Here is a 17,171-nt window from a genome sequence, read left to right as displayed (position 1 = left end):
TAGGCACCTGGCTGGGGTCTATGACCCCTCCCACGCCCAGTGCTCCTTCCTGCCCATGGCAGGGGGTCGGACTCGATGATCTGTCTAGGTCCCTTCCCACTCATTGATTCTATGATTCTATGAAAACAGATACCTCAAATTATCTTTAATGAAGCTAGCTCAGGTACTGGAAGCAACGTAGCCAAGGGAGCATGAAGTTCTGCATAACCTGATTTACCCTGTTTCTTCGCAGTGTGGGGTGTAAATATACCGGCCATGTGACCGTTTTGAAAAAGTAAGCACACGTATGGAATTTTCATGCTGGGAAACACTGCTGTTTAGTTACCATACATCAAATTGAAACTTGTTTCCTTAAATTCCAGTCTGAGCATCAAACTATGACATATAAACACACAATTAATGTGGCCATGTTTGGATGTTGGTACATATCTGTGAATACCTCCAGTTTCAGATAATGCCTGTAGACCAAATTCTACCAACCTAAATTATGCAAAACCCCAAATGGTCCAATAGGAATTTGTCACTTTTTTTCATTTTTGCCTATATAATTGTTTTTAAGTGTTGTCGTCAATAAGCATTTTATTTAAGTATATATCAGTGGTTGGTGACCAGCACTCTGTGACAAAGCAAAAAAATCATAACTTCTCCTTTAACTAATTACAATTCTTTGTATGTAACTGGGAAGAATTTTGGCAATGGATGACTTGAAAATCAATGTGATGACTTAGGCAGAAAATTGGCACCTGGGCATCATTGTTGGTAAACAACCTTTCTGTTGGTAAAAAACAAACCAAAAACAAGTCACCTCTATTGCTCAGAGGGATCTTAAATTTTTTTTTGCATGTGTATGGGTTACAGCAAATGAAGTTCATAGCTCTCATATCAAAGGAGATTCATAAACTCAGATGCTAGTTTGGAAACATTTGCTCTGGCACCCTAACCAGATGATTGACTCTGAGTTGATTAAAAGCTGCCAGTTGCTCAGAGACCTGGGCCAAGTAGCCAGATGTTTGCCTGTGAAAGAGTATTCCTCACAGGCTTTGCATCAGGTGCCTGAATAGTCCTGTTTAAATAGCAGGAAGGAAAGTGTAGATGTATTTGTATTCCACTGTGTCCAGGTACAGCATTTCACAGTTGCCTGCTTGGAGAGAGTAAGAAGCAATCTGTGAGAAAATGATAATGATGTGTATACATCCAAATCCCTGCTTCCAAGATCTCCCAGAAAGAAAAAAAGCAATCCCTTCAGTGCCAGCTGCTCAAGCATGTCTCTCCATTTTTTAGTTTCAAACTGGGGGCCTTTTTTGGTCGACTAGATATTACACCCCGAAAGCCAACAGATTCAAGCTTTTATGGAAAGAGGCATCAGTTTCAGTCAAGGGCCTCTAGCAGAGAATGCCCTGCCACCAGCTCCCTCGTTTAGACACTGGAAGCTACAAGTCAGATTTGCAGGTACAGTCTGGAAGGCAGGGATGGGAGTGACCCAAACTGTGTTACAATTAACTGGGGGTGCAAAACAGTATCTGCAGATATTTGTGTCTTCAAAAGGAAGGGCACCGGATCATACTGGGATACATGTTGCCCCTGGCAAATTCTGGGCTAGATTCTGGGCACATATAATGGTGCTGAAAACTGGGAGTACTGGAGAGCAGCATATCATCTTCCTTTCCTGTATTGTAGGAAAGCAGCCACCACAGGTCCTTTATTCCCCTCCTATACAGGTATCTGCAGAGTGGGAAGAGTCCTGCACAGAATACCAGGGAAAGTAACCTGTGTCATCTGTAAGGGCGACACAGATTATTTAATTTTCACTCCTCCTGGAGATGGGTGGAAAAACCAGACAGGAGACTGCAAGACAATATTAAAAATTATAGAGAAATGAGTGAAATGAAATGAAAGCTCTTCTATCTCAGTCAATTTAGCATGCAGATTATAATGCGCCCCCATAACTAATATTAATGTAACTCATATTATATATGTACATTAATAATCAAGCAGTAATCTCTGGAGACTACTCATAGAGCAAAGCTAGTCATTCAGTCCAGATATTTTTGTACCCACCTTGGGAGCCGTAATTTTTGCTAGCAAATAAGTCAAATCATTTTCTAACACAGTCTCTGCCCTCTTGGTAACCAATGGGTATGGACAGAAGTAACAAGTGAAACATTTCAGATGCCTTTGAAACATTTTGAAGGGCCAGCTGTACAAACATACAAGCCCTTTGAAACGTTTCAAAAGTGCTGGAAGCACTGGGTACTATTTTGAAGTGCATCACTGCTCCATACATGTAGGGAGCATGACAGGGGACCCCTGGGTCCTCCAGTATCCCATGACACACCATTCACTTCACCACATGCATACACATACATGGGAGGAGGAGGGGGAGTGAAGCAGACTATGAGCACTTTCCTGGAGCAGGGCACTCCCCCACCCCTGGCTGCCACTGCTGATGAACGAGACCAAGATCCTGCCTGAGGCAGGTAAGCCCCTGCTGCTGCCACCCTTACCCCAAAATGCCAGGAGCAGCAGTGGAAATCCAGCACCTGGATACCTCTGTGGTTCCAGTGGGGGTGGGCCTGGCCCATAACGAGGGCAAGCAGGGCACCCGCCCCGGCCAGGGAGCCTTTGTCAGAGCAGGCAGAACCCTGATCCCAATATGTATGAATTGGGGTTGGGGGGAAAGAGTGGGACATCAAGCTCCCAGAAAGCCCAGACATGGGGCTGCCGCCAGAGCTGCTGTTGCTGATGCTGAACAGTTTCAGCACTTCCCTTCCCCTTACCCATGCTGCCGCCATCCCCCATCTGCTGTGCTTAGCATACACTTGCCCTCTTTCCCCCACCCCTCCCTCCTCCTCAGGCACCAGATGAGCTCACTACAGCTCTAGGGTGGAGGCATCTCCAGGACCCCTGTTCTGACAAAGGACGGAGACTGAGATCAGTTCCCCACACAGCCCCCTATAACACCATTTGGCTGGAGAGCAGCAGTTTTGCATTGTGTCTGGACCTCATAAGCTCATAACCTATTTTCAAGCATGTTACACTGTTCACACCCCCAGACAAATGGAGAGAGCAGGAATGAGGGTAAAAGAGTTGTGTGAGATAATCCAAAATTCATTGCCACAGCCATTTTAGGACAGATCCTCAAACTGAGTTCATTTTTGTAGTTCGTTAGAAGCAGCGGAGCGTTGACGATTTATGTCAGCCGACCTTCCGGCCTTTGGGGTGAAAATTCTCAAGAGCACCTCAGTGACTGAGGCGCCTAAACCTCTTTTGAAATGTGGCAAAGGCCAGAATTTCAAAGGTTCGTATGGTATATCTAAACCATGGAGGCTGCGTGCTCTGGCTGAACACCTCTGAACCTGACTCCCATCTGCTCCCAGTTCCTGGCTGCAAGCTTGAAAATGTTAGTGAGGCTGCTCCGTGGACATCTCCAGTGGCTGCTTTCAAGCACAACAAAGACTGAGGTTTCAACAGTGGACTCAGAGGGAAGCCCCAGAATGGCTTTGTTGGCATATTTTGGAGTTTGGAGCATGTCAGCAGGAGTGGGAGGGCAGGGAATGTTCAAGAGCAGCACTATCATGCCCCTTACATCTCTGAAGATGCAGATAAAAGTGCCAAAGTGAATTAAATGCCCAGCTCTCACTGAAATCAACGGGAATGGAGTACCACATCTGTTAGGTAGTTTGGAAAATATCACTGGACACCTATTTGTATCTTTAGGTATCTAAAATACCTTTGATAAAACTGGTCCTAAAAGTCATTCCCCACCTCCATCTGCAATAGTGACTATAATTCAAAAGTATAGATGACTCCCTAGAAATGTAGAAATTGTAAAGTCTAGAGAATGGCAAACTTATTCAAAATTAAATCTCCAGGCCCAGGATCTTTTAGTCCTAACTATACAACAACATTTATTCAGGAAAGGAGCATGGATGAGTAAATTTACATCTATGTTAAATGGTAATGATGGGCCTTTTCTGAACATTTCACACTTCTAAAAACTGCTGGTCTTATTTGCAACTTTGGTTCTTGAGGAAAAGGAGCCCTATATAAGTTTTGTTACTTTCATTTTTTACTGTCTTACTGATCTCCCCCTTGTGTATAATTCTCAGTTTAAAGTTGTTCATTGTTGTAGGGCCAATTCTGTGACATGGAATCCGCACAAGATGATGGGCGTCCCATTGCAGTGTTCCGCCCTGTTAGTTAGAGAAGAGGTACGTCTTCCTCTTGCATCTTTTGCATGTTTCCCTGAATATTCTGGATGCTTGCTCTATAACTCTCATAGCTGGTGTATGTTAACATAGCTGGTGTATTGTTTCACCTTCATTTTTTTCAGTCAGATTTTTTGCAGAGCTACATATACAGGTAAATCCAAAAAATAAAAGCCCAAATTCTCACTCCTTGTTGACTGCAAAATGCAATGCTATGAAGCAGTCCAAGGATGATCTTTATAAATACTTCAATAGAGCCATGATTAGGTTCAATTTACGTCATACATACATATAAAATGGAAAATTAAAACGTTATTAGCTTCATGCTTTTCCTGATACAGCTGCCCTCGCCTTAGCCAACGACTAGCCCTCATCCAAAGGATATGCACATTATAAGGTTGCCTTTCAAAATTATATTTTGCCACCTCTAACAGGGTCAGACAGAACCACTTGTCTTCAGAAGCAGCACTTAACTCCTTGTTTAACTCAGTACTTATCCTAGCCTACCCAAGTCTTCCATACCACATATTATAATCCCCTGTTCTATAGCTCAAGGGGAGCAAGGGCCTTATATAGACCACCTGCATTGGAATTACCTGCAATCAGAGAGAAAGCAAGGCAAAGAGCCTTCTGGACACAGACTCAAGGGATAGTATGACATTATTTGCAACAGCCATTACAACCGACTTAGCCAAACTGCCTTAAGAGAAGGAATGCCTTCCAAGGTCACTTGGACAGGTTAAGTAAGGGAAAGAAAAAACAATGATCAAGAAAGAAAGCTAAGTAGTAAACTTATGCACATACCAGTTTTTCTAAATCACATCTCTGCTTCTTTAAGGGATTGATGCAGAGCTGCAATCAAATGCATGCTTCCTACCTCTTTCAACAAGACAAACACTATGATTTGTCCTATGACACTGGAGACAAGGCTTTACAGTGTGGACGTCATGTTGATGTCTTCAAGCTATGGCTGATGTGGAGAGCAAAGGTAAGCAAATATCTGATGCATCTGAATCAAAGCAGTGAACACCAGACACAGCTTTACTTTCTATATTGCCATTTTAGTAGTGTTTTTTTATCTGAACTTCCCACGTAGTAGATGAAAGAAAGAACAATAATAAGATATTCTTTTTATTATTATTGATTTTTTTTCCTTGTACTTCACCTTTACCCATTTTAGCTACAAGGGACCATAAAAGATTGTGAAACTCGGACTCAATGATAAAGCACAGCATTTGCCATGTCTAACTTTAACAACCTGATAGTATAAATATTTTGTCTAAATATAATGAGGCCAGAAAGTTTCTGGAATGCAAAGATTTTTCATTAATGATGTTCTAAAATTAAACATGACAAGCCAGACTAGAACACCTGGTTCCATTTTATGCAGTAATTATAGCAGAATTATTTTGCTAATATGGGGAAACTAATTAAAATCTGCTCTTTTGGAGACATGGCTCTGAGAAATCTAAAAGCACTGGATCACATGAATTAATGTATCCTTGTTTTTTAAATGTTGCCAAATAAATATTTTAGTGTATGAATTCATGCTATTATATCAAACTGTCTTAGATTTATTCAGTGCAGTTGATTGTTCCCCTCCAAAAAATGACATACAGGGTGTATCTACATGTGTATTTGCATGCGCCTAAACTTAATGCACCTTTGCTTAAGGCACATTAAGAAGATTTAGGTGGACATCTACATGTGGACATGCTAATGCTCATTAAGGTGCTTTAAACTTAGGCGCAAATAGCTGAGTTTCATTAGCCCACATGAAGACATATTAATGTGCATTAAGTGTCTACACATGAGCTAATGCAACTTAGCTATTCATGCCTAAATTTGATACTTGCATAAAGCAAGTATCAAATTTAGGCACGATTAACCTAAAATCACCATTTTTAAGCTGCATTAATGAGCACACCTGTGGACACGTGCCCCTAATGTGTCTTAAAAATGGCAAGTTTAGGCTAATCTGACTTATAAGAGGTAGACACGCCCACAGACCCTCATGTACCTTATTAAAGTTCTGAAAAACATTCTGGGGCAGATCTTTGGTACCAACATCAAACTATACTGCAGCTGTGGAAAGCTACAAAGTTAGATATAAGCCATCTCTTGTTATCCTGGTCCTCAAGTCACTAGGCACCAGTCTAGCCACAAGATTTCAAAAGAAAACTCAAGCTTCAGTTGAGCTTTGCTATCCAAAATAACCCCCTATGAGCTGCTGGAGTAGTTGGGGGTCTCCAGAGCACAAGGAAATCCTGGTTCCAACCTCCTTTTGGCCAACCCCACTTCACCTAAGGCTATGCTGGCTTTACACTTTTGCAAGATTCCTTTATACATAGGACCACTAAAAAGAGTTTTAAATCTGTTTGACACTGCCAGAGCAGTACGTACAGTATTAGACTGGTAGGGCTGAGAGTCTGATCAGCTGTTAGACTCTTTTTCCTATAGGCTTTACAGTTACCATATGTCTTATACTACTTTTTCTGTCCCTGCACCCCACTTCTATTTAACATGGAACGTTTATGTAAAAATAGAACCAATGTTTCTCTTTTCATCAAATTTATCCTTTCCTGCTGCTTATTCAGCATAAGTCTTTATCTGTGGCATCACAGCTGGTAACTGAAGAAGTGATTATGATGTTACAAACAAAGATTATGACTTTAGCTAGAAAAGAACCAGAAAGGACTGCTGGAGCAAAACAAAGATCTCTAATCCATACCTTATCAAATAGAAAAGAGGAGAGACAATCCTGTAGAGATGCTGCTGCATTGAACAGAAGATCCATTTTTCACCACGCATCAGACTGATCTGTAAAAGCATATTTTTTAATTTTAAAGCTGGATTTTCTGTAAAAATGTCATTCCTGTAGGCTTAAATCTTCAAGCCACAAGCTAGAGAGCAAGTTGATCCACCATGTAACTCAACCCTGACCAAGAAGAAATTCATGCTCCTTTCCTATCCAGTCATACCTATCAGGTCCTTAATCTCTCTGCAGAGGCTACCAATAAAGCTGGCTACTAGTGAGAGATATCATCATGTTCCACCTGAAACAAGACTGATATTGCTCAATTACTTCTTTTGGATAGCTTATTGAAAGTTCTGACTCCAAAAGGAATAATCTAGTACCAGCTAGGCTTGGTTGTTCACAGCAATCTCAGCATCTTGGAGCCAGAATTTTGCAAGAAAAAGTAACCTGTGCCACTGCTTTACAAAATGCTATATATTCCTTTCACAGTATCAGTCAAAATGTAGACAGACACAAACTTCATGTTTTTTCTTTTCTTCCTTTTTAATGCAGGGAACTATAGGATTTGAAGCACAGGTTGACAAGTGCTTGGAACTTGCAGAATATCTGTATAATAAAATAAAGAATAGAGAAGGTTATGAAATGGTGTTTGATGGAAAGGTATGTGTTCTGGCTTGCTGTCACTTTAAGCATGTGGTTTATACCAAATAAACATAGGCTGGCTCAATATGTTCAAATGATCTGAGAGAATTTTCCCAGGTTTGTTTCCCAGTAGAAAAATAAAACCGGAGCACCCCGAGGCAAACATTCAAATGCTAAGCCCCAGAGGAGTGGAGAGCTTGCAGTACTGATTCTGTGCATCCAGGGAGCCCTACACACACATCCAGGGACAGATGGCAGCCCTGATTGGCTGGCTCATACTGCTCAGTCAACCTGTGTCTGAGGCTCAGCAGTCTTATACTCAGCGGTGCTATGCTGGTTAGCACTACAGATGAAAGGGACTTGGGGGCCATGATTGACCACAAGATGAATATGAGCCTTCAGTGTGATGTTGTGGCTAGTAAAGCGAGCAAAACACTGGCTTGCATCCATAGATGCTTCTCGAGCAAATCCCGAGACGTCATTCTCCTGTTGTACTCGGCCTTGGTGAGGCCGTAGCTGGAGTACTGCATCCAGTTTTGGGCTCCACAATTCAAAAAGGGTGTAGAGAAGCTTGAGAGAGTCCAGAGAAGAGCCACGCGCGTGATCAGAGGTCAGGAAAACAGACCTTACGACGACAGGCTGAGAGCCATGGGGCTCTTCAGCCTGGAAAAGCACAGGCTCAGGGGTGATCTGGTGGCCACCTATAAGTTGATGATCAGGGGTGACCACCAGTATCTGGGGGAACATTTGTTCACCAGAACGCCCCAAGGGATGACAAGGTTGAACGGTCACAAACTTCACCGTGACCAAGTCAAGCTGGACATAAGGAAGAACTTCTTTACTGTCTGAGCCCTCAGGGTTTGGAATAGACTGCTGCCAGAGGTGGTTCAAGCACCCACTTTGAACACCTTCAAGACACATTTGGATGTTTATCTTGCTGGGATCCTATGATCCCTGCTGACTTCCTGCCCCTGGGGTAGGGGGCTGGACTCGATGATCCTCTGAGGTCCCTTCCAGCCTAAATGTATGTGAAAGTCTCCATGCAGCACAATATGGGATTATGAAGGGGGTGTGTCATGCTCCCTGATCAGCTGGAGCAGTAGACTCCAGCCTGAGCAACAAACTGGCTCCCCAGAAAAAGAGCATTGCTGGGAGCAAAGTGTCCTGGGAAGCTGGAGGACTGTGCTTCAGCTTCTCGCAGAAGGTAAAGTATACAGACATTCGCTCTCCCAGAAAAAAATTCTTCCAGAAGTAATATAACCCTAGTTGTTTCCAGGGTATTTTTTAGGATTGTGTGAAGCTTCAGTCCTTGATCAATTCAACAAAGATTTCCAAATCCAAATCAAATCAGGAGACCCTTTAATTTCTCTTAATTGAATCGGAACCCTCCAAATCAATTCAGAAAGACTCGGAAATATTCAGAGATTTGGACATAGACACAGCTTTAAATGTTTTTTCTACATAACTCTAGGTACCTGGGGCAGATGCAACATTCAACAGGAGCATGGGGGGCTCCCCAGCACACTCAGCAGCAGACCCAGAAGTGGACCAGAAACACTTGCGGTCCACTTCTGCGTCCACTGAGGAGTGTGCAGGGGGGCCCCCCTGGACTCCCCAGCTTGGCGACTGGTGCCTCCAAGGTAGCCATTTTTGCTCTGGTAGAACAATCCCAAACATCTATATACTTGTAGTTTCCACTGGGAAAGCAGTGACTCTTCCAGTAAAAATTGAATGTCTGTACATGGCCATAGTCTGAAGTAGAGATGTAGTAGAGATGTGACTGATAGGACAATGTGATTAACTTGTATATGGTGGAAGACTATTATCTATGGGGTCTATGGGCAAGTCAAGGAGGCAACTGAGTAGAGAATTGCCGAGTAGAAAATTTCATCCTTACCCAGATGAAAGATAGTGGTCACCTTTCACTGAGAGTTCAGGGCATGTGGGCAACAGATGGTGGTGCTCCCTGGCTTGGTCCAAAGTGATGAAGACATGCCCTAAACTAAAACAATAGTAAAAGATTTAACATCAGAGTTTAATTGGACAATGGGTCCGCAATTTCCTAATACAGGTAACTGTTCTCTAACACAGACTACAATGCTCCATGTGACTAAAAAATAATCCTGATAACTGTGAGATACATTTTGTCAACATCTCCAGACAGAGTCACATTCAGAAATAAAGCTAGATGGAAGCTGTCCTGATGTCACTTACCCATTTCTGTTTATTATTGTATTGCAGTAGTCCTTAGCAGCTCCTAGGGAGATTGGGGCCTGACTGTGTAAGATGACATAAATATGTCATAAAAATGGTCCTTACCCCCAAAAGCTTAGGTTGTAAAACTCTGTGCTGTCTCCTATAGTAGGTGTGTTGCTTAAGTTCAGATTCCCTTGTGTAATGACTTGCAAGGAACTCAGAGGGAGGAATACCATCTGCAGAACCTCCTTAGACTTATTTTTTTGGGCCTCAGCTGAACACTTCACTCGTATCTTGCAGAGTACTTAAGCACATGCTTAAGTCTTACTGACGTAGGACTAAAGCTGACGGAGAACTGCTGGGTCACTGAGTCAAATCCCATATAATGAAAACTTAAAGTGCTCTCTTAAGACCAGTTAATTTTTTTGTCCCTATTAAGTATATTGCAAACCTGTTCGCTGCTCTGATGGTTAAAATTTAGCATGCTGTTAAGAGCTTTGCCAAATAGGTAGTGATTATAACTATGTACTTAAATGCTGCTCTCAATTGGAACTTTAGATTTATACTCACTTGTTAATGTATAACTGATTCCCCTTATCTCCAATATCAATACTAAATTTGGTTGCACTAAATGAGATAAAGGCATTGAAATTGGTGTATCCAACACATTTAGTGGGCAGCAAGGTGGAATGTAGCAAGAGAGGAAAAGCAAGGAATCAGTTAAATGTAAAAATGTGAGAGTCAGAGAAGGCTGCTCCTTGTTTTGTACTTCTCTTTTTCTGGATCCAAAATATTTAAGTTAGACCATCTAAAACTCCATTGTCCTCACACATTAGAAAGGAAGCTTAACTGCATCCCAGAAAGCCTAACTGAGCATCAAGGAGTTTCAGTGAGTACAAAGGAATCTAACTTGTACCCTTTATATATCTCCTCTGATCCTAGTCTACTGGGCTAGAATTATGTATTATGCATTCATATGAAAAAAATGAACCAGAACAGAATATACTATTGTTTAGATGATATATAATAGACACCGGCTTCTGGGGAGGCATCAACCTGACACTCCATTTATCCTCTAAAAGGGACAACACACACAGAATCTAGATGTCTGCCCACAGGGAAAAAATATATACACACAGCTGAGGGATGCATTTCTGCATCTGACATCTTTGAGATATTGCCTAAAATTATGCCTCCTGTGTTAATAATGATGATGACTCTGTGTTCTGCAATAATGAAAACCATTGACTGTTGTCATAAGATGATGTATGAGAAAAGGCAAAGGCATGAATTTAATTGCAATTAAGATATTATGAGTTTTTCTAACAGTGTAGGCTATTATTATTTTGTGTTTAGCCCCAGCACACAAATGTCTGCTTCTGGTACATACCTCCCAGTCTACGAGACATGGAAGACAATGAAGAAAGAATGAATCATCTAATGAAGGTAAGTAAGACAGGCTGAAATGTTACGTGATCCAAAATGGGACTATGATGGGAAGTGGCCCATACAATAATCTTGTTCTCAGGGAAGCACTGCAATGAGTACTTACTTACATTTTTATAAACAAGATAATCATTAAAATTAATAAGAAAAGATTCATCACTTCAAAGTTCATTTTAGTTGTCAGTTTTGCAAGGTAATTAGGCTTACAAAATACTCCTGTTATTCAGTTGATTTGAATACTGTCTTCTCTATTCTGTATCCCATGAATTTACCTATTCTTTATCATACTTATTTAGACTATGGTCATCCTTGTCATTGGTGGTATAAATTGCAACATATAATTCCAAAATATGTAACAATCTGAACACAGATTTATTTTGATTATGCAGTGGACGTCTGCCACATGAAAACAAGAGGGAAAGTGATTATACCAATAAGCTGGAAGAGCTGGCTTGTATTAATTGCATTGTGTCAGCAATACTAAGTATTAGCAAACTGGTTAGTGTAGCTGTGAGCCATTTATTTTCATCTAAAGAACAGTTTATACTTTTGCAAGGTGTCTTGACAGCCTTCATGATGTCATAAAACCCCAATGCCTAAGAAGACTGCAGTTTAGACTCCTCATACTTTTTATAGGCTGTGCTTCCTGGCTGATTGTATCTCTTCTGATGCATTATGGGGATATGTTGAGAAGGAGATGATGTATCTTTGGATTCCAGTTGGTCACCATACTTCATGAGATAAAATCTGATTTAGGGTCTGGTCCATAGAGGACAGTGGTTAGCAAACTGTAGCTTTGAGGTTATCAAACTATAACTCTCCTGAGACATATCTAAACAGAAAGGTACCAGGCTGTGGCTGAACTGTTTTGTTTTGGCTAAAAGTCACAAACTTTTCAGCCTTCACATTTGCTTATCCAACAATATCACAATTTTCCTCAAAGAGGTAGCACTTTTCTCAAAAGAAATAGTTTAAAGTCCAACTTTCAAGCAAAAAAAAATCTTTGATGGGATTTTTTTTACCAGCCTTAATAACTGAATTGGTGAATTGGGGTTAAAATCAGTAGACAAAAAATCTCTCATTGATTTTTGCATGAGCACAACACGCTCTAATGTTACCACTAGGTGAGATCCTTACTCAGTTGTTCTCATTTTACTCACTATTGAGCTTGTTACATTTTAATGATTTTTGTGTATTTGTTGTTTGTTTTTAGTTTCCCCCTTTTCAGAGAAAGAACGAATAAGGTGTAGAATTGGAAATATTTCTCAGATTTTGTGCCATATCTTTGTAGGTAGCTCCAGTGATAAAAGCCAGAATGATGGAATATGGAACTACAATGGTGAGCTATCAGCCACTGGGAGACAAAGTGAACTTCTTTCGGATGGTCATCTCAAACCCAGCAGCAAGTCATCAAGACATTGATTTCCTGATTGAGGAAATAGAACGTCTGGGACAAGATTTGTAATATTCTGATCTGAAAGTCTGTTCCAGAATATTTAGGTAGACAATTAAGTTGTCACAAACTGTGCGAATGTATTTGTAGTTTGTTCCAAAGTAAATCTATTTCTATATTGTGGCGTCCGAGTAAAGTACAGTTTAAAATCAAGCAACATGGCTCCTTTCAAAATCCTATCTTGAGTTTTAGAATACCTCTTCAATAATTAGCTATAAAAAGGCTGCATTCAAACAGATAAAGAATAACAGAAGAGACTTGAAATATTTTCCCCAAATTTTAATACAATTAGTAAATAACTATTTTAGGTTAAAAGTAGATTGAATGATGCCAAATTTGCCCCTAAATAGCAACAAAATCAAATTTGGGGGGCAATTAGAAGCATAAAGTCCGCAAACTGTGTGTTTAAAAGTGAAAAGTTTGCCTTTTTCATAGTATTAGAACAGAATTTCTAATTTACCTATAGCAACATTTCAAATGTATTTAAATAGGTATAATTTTACAAAAGGAATATATATATATATTAAAAAAAGCCTATTTTGTAAACTATAGATTTTTATTTTATATGGGTTATAAAAACTTCAGGGGCAGAAACTGAAAACTAAATAAGTTTTTTTTTCTTTTTGATCAAAGTACATCAAATAGTTAGCAATGCTTATTTTGAAACATAAGCCCACATAAATTCTTAAAAAATACTGATGCCTCATTCTACATGCTACATGGATAGTACATTTCCCAGGTTTATTACTGAAAACCACAAGAGTACTCCAGCTCTTTAAAACACTTAATCAGATTAATTACAGTACAATAATAAGATGCTATTATTCTTATTTATGTTTCCTATATGGCCTAACTAAACAGACGCACAATCAATTTGCAGTGCTAACCAAAACCGAATTAAGATTATTTTTGGATGGTTTCTTTCTTCTGTTTAAAAAACAATCTACTGCAAAAGGGCCACCTTGGATGTGTCTATATGAGATGCCCACTGCACAGTTGTTAACTGCACAGTCATTTAGTACTTGCATAACCATGTACTAAATGACTGCAGAGTAACCAGCATTACTGCACAGTAGCATCCCAGCTACCACAGTTGCCTAGTGATGCTTACTGCACAGTAGCTCATTACTCCTGCACAGTAGTGTCATATCACGGTTCGTGCCTGGTGATGCTACTGCGCAATAGTAACAAGCTACTGAACAGCAATAACAAGCTACTGTGCAGTAAGTGTCTCATGTAGACACAGCTACTGTAGACTAAATGTGGGTATTGGAACCATCTTACATATTTCATAAACCAGAATTTATTCAATAGAGACAAAAATATATTTGAAAACTAGAACTGACTGAACTTCTCTAAGAATCAGAGCCTGTACAGTTTCACAGGGTAATGTGAATTGGGTAAGGACAACTGGGATGTAGGATAAGTAAGATTTATAGGATATTTCAGGGTAGGGCCCTAAATCAGAAGCTTGTGTAAACAGGATGACAAATGGTAAAACCTAAGTCTCTCACATAATATTTTTTCTAAACACCCCCAGTATTTGAAAAGGCATCTTACTGCAAATGATATCTAAATGCTTTGAGATACTCCTAAATTCTCCTAACATAGTTCTTGAAGAGCCAACTATGCCCACTTAAAAATCACTGGTGCAAAATCACACATAAACAACACAGGTGTCTCTGAGGGGAAAACTGAGATTCAACTTCCTTCCTCTTGACATTTGAAAAGGTTTCAATCAGTATTTCATGGGACAGAGCTGTCCATTTATAACCTTATTGAAGTTTTGGGTTTAGCTATGACTGAAATCTAAATGACTACTTTTGTTTATAAAGCAATATTATTTTGCTGTCTTTCAAATACTTGAAGAAAATAAGTGAAGCGTGGTTTAACTTCAGCTAAAGCATATATAAATGGGGTACTGATTTAGTATAATGTCATAACAACATGAAATAAGAGGAGGAAATAAATTGTGTCTGTAATTGTGTTGCCTTTATTATATTGATAGTACTGTTTTGTCACCTCAGATTGAGGCTGTGCACTTTAGATTTAAACTGTACAGTGTTGCAAATCAACATGTGTTGCTGTATAAGCTTGTACAATATATTATTGATATGTCATTTTGTGTGGTGATAGTATTGACTCTTGATATTGTAAGAACTGCATTCACAACAGTCCCTATACTATATCTTTGCTCAGTACTAATTCCTCATCAGCTTTAGAGCAGAACATTTGCTTCATCCCAGGGAATGCCCACTGCAGTTTACAATGCATAAGATGTCTATGAATGCTTTAGAGGAGATAAGAGTTCTGCTAACGAGGACTAAAGCTACCTGTTCCAAACAGCTCACAAATTGATAAGCTGTAGCCACTACAACACTGAGCAGCAGAGCACATTATATTCTTTTTTTCTTGCTTAGAAAATAGCAAAGAACCAAGTGTAAAAATAGTACAGGGACAATGGTGAAGGTGTTCAGTAGCCTGGTTACATCTTGCATGTGCTATTCTGTTTTTAAATAAGTACAAATAGTGTATTTATTAGTTCTTTGTGCCAATCCAAGATATACATCCAGTGTTTCACGAAAACCAGCATTTTTCCATGTTACTATGTTTATTGCAGCCAGGAAAGAACGACATTGCAACTTGTTCTTCTTGTGTTTGACCAAAGTATTTTATCCGTGTTGTTAATATAAACCCAAATAAAAGTGTAAAAAGTGACTTAGCTACATTTGTGAAGCCTACATCATTGAAGGCTGCTATAAACAGAAAACTGACATCTTTTGTGCTATCCCTGAGCAAATATCCCTATGATGAGAGTATTTTCATTCTCAATCTCTTCTTATTGCAATTAAGACACCTTCTATGAAATATGCTCTAACTGTAGGTGTATATTAAAAGATCTAACTGTAGGTGTATACTACAGACCACCAAACCAGGGCGAGGAATTTGATCTAGAGTCTGCCTGAGAACTAACAGAGACTGCATGTGCAGGGGACCTGGTCATCATGGGCAACTTCAAGTATCCAGACATCTCTTGGAAAGAACACTTGGCCAAGTCAAATCAGTCATGTTACTTCCTGACCTGCAACAAAGACCCTTTTCTGACTCAGGAAGTGCATGGGCCAACCAGAGGTAATGCTCTTCCAGACTTGGTCCTGGCCAAAGAAGAGGACCTGGTGACCGACTTAAACATAGAGGGCAGCCGGGGCAATAGCGACCATGAAACCATTACATTCATGGTCAATCACAAGGCAGACAAATCAGATAGCAGGCTTAAAGTTTTGGACTTCAGAAATGCAAACGTCAACAAGCTCAGGTCACTAGTAGACAATGTGTTGTGGGACCAGGCACTAAAGGTGAAAGGAGTACATGAAGATGATTATTCCTAAAGGACACGATTCTTGAAGCACAAAGGAAATCCATTCCCATGCAGAGGAAATGTAGCAAAAGGACTAGGAAGCCATCTTGGCTAAACAGGGAAATCATGGTCCTATTAAGAAAAAAGAAAGACATACAGACAATGGAAGCTAGGGACAGCCCCCAATGAGCACTATATAGCAATGGCCAGCACTTATAGGGATCAGATTAGAAAAGCTAAGGCAGCGACTGAACTAAAATTAGTAATGGAAATCAACGACAACACGAAGCTCTTTTTTAGGTATATAGGGAACAGGAAGAAAACAAATGGGAGTGTGGAGCCATTGCTCAACAACTCGGGACAGCGGGTTACCAGCACTCAGGAAAAAACTGAACTCCTGAATGCCTACTTTGCTTCAGTCTTTCACTCCGCCAAGGGGAAAATCATGCCAGCTAGGTTACAGAATGAGCAGGGTCCAAATGACTGCCTTCCTACTATTGCCAAAGAACTGGTGTGTGATCAGCTAAAGAAATTGGATATATATAAGCCAACAGGACCAGATGAACTTCATCCAAGAGTGCTGAAGGAGCTGGCCGAAGTAATAATGGAACCCATAGAGAATCTTTTCCAAAACTCGTGCTCCGGGGAGGTCCCCAAGGACTGGAAGAGGGCCAGTGTTATGCTCATTGTCAAGAAGGGGAGGAGGGAGGACCTCATTAACTATAGGCCAACTAGCCTAACTTCTATCCCAGGGAAAATCCTGGAAAAATTCATCAGGTAGTCTATATGCGATAGGCTTGCAAAAGGTAGGATTCTGAATGATAGCCAGCATGGCTGTCATGGGCAAGTCTTGTCTTACCAACCTCATCTCCTTTTACAATCAGGTAACTCACCACCTGGATAAGGGAGAGGGGGTTGACATTGTATACCTTGACTTCCAAAAAATTTTTGATCCGATATCCCATGATGTTCTTGCGATAAAATTGTAAGACTGTGGGCTTAACTATGAGACAAGTGGTTAGAAAGCTACCTGAAGGGTAGGACCCAGAGAGTTCTAATTAACAGATCTACCGTGTTTCCCCGAAAATAAGACATACCCATAAAATAAGC

General features: G+C 40.3%; 1 protein-coding gene across 1 annotated transcript in view; it reads left to right on the top strand.

Annotated features, from left to right (window-relative positions):
- GAD2 (glutamate decarboxylase 2) overlaps window positions 1-13,733 on the top strand; it is a 43,350-nt gene extending 29,617 nt beyond the window's left edge. The window contains exons 7-11 of the mRNA XM_019531854.1: window positions 4,133-4,211; window positions 5,047-5,196; window positions 7,519-7,626; window positions 11,161-11,250; window positions 12,542-13,733. Coding sequence (XP_019387399.1) covers window positions 4,133-4,211; window positions 5,047-5,196; window positions 7,519-7,626; window positions 11,161-11,250; window positions 12,542-12,715 — 601 coding nt within the window. The 3' untranslated portion in view covers window positions 12,716-13,733. The remainder of the gene's footprint in view (window positions 1-4,132; window positions 4,212-5,046; window positions 5,197-7,518; window positions 7,627-11,160; window positions 11,251-12,541) is intronic.
- The last annotated feature ends 3,438 nt before the right edge of the window (window positions 13,734-17,171 follow it).

This window comes from Crocodylus porosus, unplaced genomic scaffold (genome assembly GCF_001723895.1).
Source record: "Crocodylus porosus isolate Cpor-Errol unplaced genomic scaffold, CroPor_comp1, whole genome shotgun sequence".
In the NCBI taxonomy this organism is placed as follows: domain Eukaryota; kingdom Metazoa; phylum Chordata; order Crocodylia; family Crocodylidae; genus Crocodylus; species Crocodylus porosus.
This window is presented reverse-complemented; position numbering and strand designations above follow the sequence as displayed.